General features: G+C 51.3%; 1 protein-coding gene across 2 annotated transcripts in view; it reads right to left on the bottom strand.

Moving 5' to 3' along the window:
* Positions 1-362: 362 nt before the first annotated feature.
* The window catches only part of LOC146648883 (acyl-coenzyme A thioesterase 11-like), an 8247-nt gene continuing 1111 nt past the window's right edge, over positions 363-7498 (bottom strand). Inside the window, exons 3-12 of one of the 2 annotated variants that reach the window (XM_085388268.1) lie at positions 6074-6135; positions 5754-5873; positions 5526-5664; positions 4553-4608; positions 4374-4440; positions 3529-3612; positions 3323-3456; positions 1199-1366; positions 999-1125; positions 363-926 (exon numbers count right to left, since the gene is read on the bottom strand). In XM_085388268.1, the coding sequence (XP_085244394.1) occupies positions 798-926; positions 999-1125; positions 1199-1366; positions 3323-3456; positions 3529-3612; positions 4374-4440; positions 4553-4608; positions 5526-5664; positions 5754-5873; positions 6074-6135 (1086 nt within the window). In that variant the 3' untranslated portion in view covers positions 363-797. The remainder of the gene's footprint in view (positions 927-998; positions 1126-1198; positions 1367-3322; positions 3457-3528; positions 3613-4373; positions 4441-4552; positions 4609-5525; positions 5665-5753; positions 5874-6073; positions 6136-7498) is intronic. The other variant, XM_085388269.1, reaches the window with a different exon arrangement.

Genomic DNA, 7498 nt, shown 5'->3' with positions numbered 1-7498 from the left:
GAGAGCAGGTTTAAATGTGCTTTTATAGTCACCACAGAGTCTCAGTGTGTATATAAATGCTGCTGCTTTGGGTTGCTGAAGTTAACATCATTATACTGTATATATATGATTCAATGATTATTATAAAATTCATAATAAATTCTATTAAAGGAACCAAGTCCAAAACCAGAATTAGCCTCTTAGCCTGTGTGAGCCTGTCCGAGGTTTGTGATTCAGCAGCAGCTGAACACGTATGAAACACTCTCCTGCTGCAGCTAACATTTCACATGCAGCCTGCCTCTCTTACTGACTGCAGCACTGCATTATTTGCATCCATAAATGTGTCTTTAAAGTGTCACAGGTGGCATCAGTGCTCTCAGAGGCTCACTTGGTACTTTTAATGCTGATTTTTGAACGTTTACAACAAAGAAAATCATCCATCACTCGATTAAAACAAGGAAAAATACAACACAGCACTTTATTGTAGTTCAGTGGAAAAAGTGAATATTCATGTTTTAAACCAGCACGTCATGTTGAACTGCAGCAAACAGTTATAGTGTTAAAATGAACCTGCATTAAGTACAAGCCCACACCTGTACAGCTGTTACAGTCATGTACCTTTAACCTACAAACATGAACAGCAGCTCAGTCACTGACACAGCGGCTGATTTTACTCACTTAACACGTCGATTGTTACTGCTGACCTTTGTATCAATCCATGAAATGATCATAAAGTCTTCCCGCCACATAAACCAAGCAGGCTGTCCCCACAGTAGCGTCTGGTGCTGAGGAGAGCCTCGGACAGGCTGCTGCCACTGTCACAGTCTGTTCCTGGTCAAGTACTGGCTGCAGGAGCAGAAGGTGTGGTAGAAAGAGGAGGACAGGCCGGCAATATCTGTGGAGATGTAGGGAAGGACCTCCGGAGACGCCTGGTTAAAGTAGCTGATCTGAAAGAAAGACAACATACTAATAACAGCCAGCTGTGATAAGAGCACATGTACGACTGCTGCTTTTCTCACCAGGGACTTGTTGTCTTTGGTCTCCAGTATGGTGAATCCAGCACACAGAACCTCTCCTCTGTTATAGCCTTCAGTGGGAGGGTGAGTGGGCAGGGACACGGAGCGCAGGGCGATGACATACGGGTCTCTGAAGGAAAACAGAAAGGGAACGCATCAGGAAACCCTGCAGGACACAGGTGGATGGATCTGGCTCTACTGACCCGCTGCCACATGGCTTCCTTTTGGAGGCCAACAGGATGAAGTCCTGGAGAATCCCTTTTGCCTGATTGGCTGCAGTGGGAGATCCCATCGCGCCATGACGCACCGATGGAGTCACCACACGATATATGAAGTCATCGTTGTCGACCAGCTGAATCAGCTCGCACTTCCTGTTTGAGGAAACACATACACACTGTTAAAAAGGGGACTGGCAGCACTGTTTAAAGACTAAGCTGCAGTTCACTCCACAGGTATCCACGCAGAGGCAAACAGCTGCTTCTGTGCTTCACCAGCTGAGGGGTGGAGCTCGTGCATAGGGACACTGAAGGGGAAAACTACATAACAAAGGGCTTGGTGATGACATCACCCAGATCTCCACCCATCTCTGCCGCTTATCCTTCTCAGGGTCGCAGGGGGTGGAGCCTATCCTAGCCGTCTTAGAGGCAGGGTACACACTGGACAGGTCGCCAGTCGGTCGCAGGGCTAAACACGACCATTCACACCTATGTGAGAGTTTCCAGTTAACCCAACCCACTAACTGCATGTCTTGGACTGTGGAGGAAGCTGGAGGACAGGGGGGAACCCAGGGGGGAACCCAGGGGGACGCAGGGGGAACGCAGGGGGGATGCGGGGCGAACCCAGAGGGACGCGGGGGAACCCAGGGAGACGCGGGGGGAACCCAGGGGGGACGCAGGGGGAACCCAGAGGGACGCGGGGGAACCCAGGGGGACGCGGGGGGACCCAGGGGGACGCGGGGGGAACCCAGGGGGACGCAGGGGGGAACCCAGGGGGACGCGGGGCGAACCCAGGGAGACGCGGGGCGAACCCAGGGGGACGCGGGGGAACCCAGGGGGACGCGGGGCGAACCCAGGGAGACGCGGGGGGAACCCAGGGAGACGCGGGGGGAACCCAGGGGGGACGCAGGGGGAACCCAGAGGGACGCGGGGGGAACCCAGGGGGACGCAGGGGGAACCCAGGGGGACGCAGGGGGAACATGCAAACTCCCCGGCCTGATGCAATGATAGCATATTAGATGGAGTTGTAAATCTAAACTCCACATCACTGCATAAACAGCTCGTGCTCCACCTTACAATCCAACGTATTAAAAACCCTCGCTTGGGGCAGACTCCTGCCGCGACGTTCCACCGGAGAACCACGGCCTCTGAACCATCCATCCAGTCCTTATTAAGGGTCAGACTGTGATGAAGCCAACAGGACTGCATCATCTGCAAAAACAAGGAAGCTGCCCTCCTCACATCAGCTACACTTAGAGATCCTGTTCGTGAATATCACACACAGGATCGGTCACACACCCTCGAGTCCTCCTACTGAGGAGCAGCCACAGCTTTCACTCCATTTCTAAATGGACCGCTGCGATACACCCCACAGACGCCGTCCTGGTACCTGGTTGTCCGAGTCTACAGAGCACTTATAAACCTCTCTCCAGACGTCCTGTGAGGGTGAAGATCTGGTCCGGTGTCCCACAGCCAGGATGGAATGGGGGCCCAGATCTTCTCAACAGTGAGTTAACGCCTCCTTTTCAGCTCTGTGAAAAATAACTTTCCAGGGGAAGCTGAGCACTGCGATACCTCAGTGACCGATCCACAACATCCAGTTATTGTTTTAAAACTGGGATTTCCCACAGTGGTCTGCTCCACCAGCACAGGCCCACGGTGTTGACGGCATCGGAGACAAAGCTCCGCCTCCTCCACAGACGAGGGGAGTTTGGGTTCAAGAGCTGCTCACCACGTTCTTTCCACCACCTGCTGGTCATGAGATCAATGCAAAGCGTAAGGCTGCAAATCTAAGCAGCTAGGATGAGCTTCATCTGCAGGCTGGCTCGGCTGGGGGAGAGCCACCGTTCCCCTTTTATGTAAACGTGAGAATAAAGAGACAGACAGGCCCTCACAGCTAATGTCACTTTAACCTTAACATGTCAGCCTCAGTGCAAAGTGAGCAGCATGAACCTAAACCACACGTCGCTTATTTTTAACCCTGAACCTCAGAAAAGTCCATCATTGGAATCGGAGAACAATACCGAGGCAGCGAGTCGAAACAGGCCGCGCACAGAAACCGCTGAACTTGACTCGTAGCAACGGGCAAACAGACGAGTCCCAGAGTCTTACTTGTAATGCGAGTCCCAGCTCGGCCTGTTGCTCAGCTCGGCGAGTAAATCAAAGGCTCTGTGAGCAGGAACGTCCACCTCACATTCAATCTTGAAACTCAGCATGGACTTCTGCTCCAGGGTGTAAAGCTGAACCTGTGAACACAACATAAAGCGCCGATGGGCAGACTCACACAAACAAACAGCTCATTAGTGAGACGCACATACCTGGTCCTTCTCACAGCTCAGGCGCCAGCTGCTTCTGGCTGCCAGCATCTTCAGAGCTGAGACGTTGTTAAAGCTCAGATACACCTGGAAGCACAAACACAGGAACCACAAACTCATCTCCAGAGCTCAGCGTTAGCAGGCCGCCTCCCGCCATTCAAATACTACTTATTATATATGAATCAGCGCCGTCTAACAGTGTAAGTATTAAGGGTGCAAAATGAAGACAAACTGCTGCAGCACTATTTCTCATCTGCAGTGAAGGTGAAGCACAGCGGTGCGACACGTCGGCCTGTCAGAGGTTCAGTCGACTAAATCAGTCTGCAGGCACGGCGGGAGTCTGACTGTGGCTCAGGTTTGGAGCTAAGTGGGACGACATGAACACGCTGAGGTCTGCTCGGTCAGATCATACAAACTGCAGTGGAACAAATCACTGAACATCCTTTAAGAAAGAAACAGAAATCACGTCCCACAAGTCGTGACGACGCAGCACCGACACACAGCTGAGACGCTGATGTGGGTGAAGAGACTCAGCTGAGAAAACTATTAAAGGTTTACTGTGTCCAGCTCAAGCACAGGCTGTGACAGGATCATCATCAGCTGACGAGCAGCTGTGGAAATCACCTTATTGGTGCAAAAATACTGTTTTATGTCCCGTATGTCCGGTAGATTCAGCTGCAGAAATGAGAACTAATGATGTGTTTGTGACAAGCTGCTAGTAACAAGGTGCCAAGTTGTCTTATTTGTAATACAGTAATACACACATGTATATAAAGAAAGTTTCTCTCCCGTGAGTCCACGTGGACTAACGTGAGCAGTACAGGTGACGGCGTGGAGCTTCTCCTCACCTGGTTGGTGGGATCCCAGGGAACAGACAGAGGCACCTCCCCCTGCGTGCGGGAAATGATGTACTTCCTAAACACAGAGGAATGCTGCATCAGGATGATGGCACTGTGCACAAAGCTGCACAACAAACGCTGATGTAGCTGCAGAGACGGTGCATTAGGGGCTGTTTGGAGACATGTACCTGTCCAGCCTGATCTTTTTCCTGGCCGTTGCCTCCTGAAACCTCCTTTGTCCTTCCTGTAAATGAGACGGACACACAGGCAGAGGGCACCAGTGTGTAACACAGCGGGCAGATTCCCAGCACCAGTTTATGACCAGTACACCGATCTGTGGCACAAACTGAGTGGAGTGTTATTACTCGGTGTTTGTTCATGCTGATAACGACCCACGACTACAGCGAGGCCGCTCCATCAGACGGATTTATGACTGATAACATGATGTGAAGCTCTGATCGCTGCTCAGCCGTCACGGCTTAATGGTTAATCGAGTGTTTCTGCACCTTCTTTATGACACTCGTGTTTTATCCTACAGGACGATCTCCACAAGCTGCTTCACCACAGATGAAGCGTGAATGAAGCTGACACCAACATTATCCTGTCAATCTACTGCTCCACACTTTAACCCCACCAGCACACACTCCCCTGACCGAGCTTTCCTGCAGGTGTATAATGTGGAACAATCATAGTAATGCTGTATTTACATGATTTCAACATTTGAATGGAGTTCATAATAACAGCGTTCACAGTGACGGGGCATGTGGACGTGCTCAGGCCTGTGAGCCACGGACGCTGTGACGCTTCCACCAGAAACAAAGGAAGGAAAACGCACGCAGAGGCCATGTTTCCTGCTGCGCAGTCATCCATCCATCAGCACCACGGGCGGTGCAAAAGGCGGACCCAGCTACACTGATGTCACCCACCGCTGCCTCTGAGCTCACCTTGGGTGAAGATCAGCTGTTATCAGGAGTCTGGCTGTGAAACGTTCATAGCTGACACCTTGTTAGCCAATCAGAGAGCGGTTTCATACCACAAATTCTGAAGCAGATTTCATGTCTTTCAGTCAGTATTAGCCAATCACAGACAGCCGCGTCACATCCAGACACTTTATGGATGCAGCACGCTAACGAGCCGTTTGTGAGCGTTAGTTTAACTCACCAGGGGTTCAGGTCGTATCCGTGGTAATGTGCGTGGCTTCCCGCCATCATCGAGCACCTCAAAGGTCATGAAGGCGGAGTTTATGTGTCGGTTAGGCCCCTCCTCATGGTAGGCCTCCGCGCGCACGCCCACCTCCATGCTGCAGTAAGGACACGTGTCAGTATGCAACCAGTGGTTCTGTCTGCTGCACAGCTGCAGTGCTGCGTCTCTGCCAGCGTTCTGGGATACCTGTTTCTGAAGGCGTTGTTCACTATCGCCTTCAGCAGCAATCTGTCTCCAACCTGAGAAGGTCCTCTGAAGGTGAACATGTCGATGGCTCGAAGGGTGGGATGAGCCTGAGACAGACGGCTGCAAGCAGAGAGCACAGAGACAATAGGCCACGACCTCCCACGTGCTCGCCGTGTTCAGGTTACTCACACAGCTGGACAGATCCTTTAATCTGCCACGAGGGCTGAACTACACTGATCAGAATGTGGAGGTCAAAGGTCACAATGGTGCATCCTATTTTTAGGTAAAAATATGAAGGAAGGACGTGTTTGTGACTGTACCTGGCAGCGATTGTAGCTACGTTCACCATCCAGGCCATGATCTGCCCTCCAAATGTATTCACCTGGGATTCAAACACAGCAATGATCTGACAGGCAGAAGTCTCAGCGGTACCATCACACACTGATGAACAGTCACATGTAAAACAGCTGGGTGTGTGTAGGATCCATACACACAGGTCAAAGTTAGATGTTTAGACACAAGTTCAGCCATTCGTGTTGTTTCAGAAATCGCTCTGCCCGGGGCTGGGCGCTCAGGTATGTAGCAGCTCAGTCCCGGTGGCTACTTGGCGGGGCCTGGCGCCTGTTGCTCGGTCAGGCCTCTTCCGGGGCGTGGGGGGCCCTCGGGCTCGGTTCAGTCAGGCACAGCTGGCTGCCGGCAGAGCCGGCGGGCACGCCACTGCAGCCCCCTCTGGCTTCTGCTCCGTGGCTGCTGGGTGACCCCTCATCTGGGGCTCTCCTCAGCCCTTCCCATGAGGGTGGCACGGATGCCCCTCCGGTGGTCCTCCTTGGGCTCTCGCACTCTGGGGCCTCTGGATGTCTGGGGCCTGGATCTCCTCCATGCCTGCTTCATGCCCTGGGGGGCGGGGCTATGGCTCTCTGCATCCTCTAGCAGACCATCACATGTGGAAACCATTTGAATACAAGCGTGCTGATCCACACAGGTGTTCACTGTCCATAGACACAAACTACACCTTTCTTGGCTGCTACTTCCAAGCACATTGTGCGCTGTCGGTCCTGCTTGCTGCACAACAACATTCAGTATTTAGTGTTTACTGCTGTTTACACTTAGCTAGAATAACGTGATGCTGTTGTGTTTAGTATGTTGCTCTGTTTTTTGCTGGTTTTCTCTTTTTTCTCTCAACAGCTGATCCAGGAGATTTTTTTCTCTTCTTTCTCTTTTTAAGTTTCCTTTCTCACTGTCCCTCTCCCCTTTCTTTTCTTTCCTGTCCCTCAGTCATGTCTGTCCCGTCTGTAACAATTGAAAATAAAATTAAATAAATAATAACAACAAAGGTCGATCAAATGGACCAATACGGCAAAGCTGTGATGATCCACTTGGTAAAGTAAATCCATTGGGTCTCCTTGTTGGTCTTCAGACAACAGATCTGGCTAAAGAACCAAATGGGACAGGCAAACGACCAAAACAAAATCGCTCTGACAGCAGCAGTCAGCGCCTCAGTCTACGCTCAGATGTAGTCAGTGTTTGGAGGCCACGAGCTGATGTTTTGAACCAAAAAAGGAGTAAAAGAAACAAAATGCTACTGCATCTCCACTTCAGCGTATTAAATAAAAGCCAAATGTTTTGTTCGTACGAAACGAGGCCACGCAGGTGTTTCTGGTGACAACAGCTTCAAACTCAGTCTCCTTCAAATATTCCACGTTGTAACAGCACGAGACAGAGCAGCGACAAACCGCCGCGTCCGC

This window comes from Rhamphochromis longiceps, linkage group LG18 (genome assembly GCF_057381845.1).
Source record: "Rhamphochromis longiceps isolate RC_006_pf linkage group LG18, R_longiceps_female_GT1.1, whole genome shotgun sequence".
Lineage (NCBI taxonomy): Eukaryota > Metazoa > Chordata > Actinopteri > Cichliformes > Cichlidae > Rhamphochromis > Rhamphochromis longiceps.
This window is presented reverse-complemented; position numbering and strand designations above follow the sequence as displayed.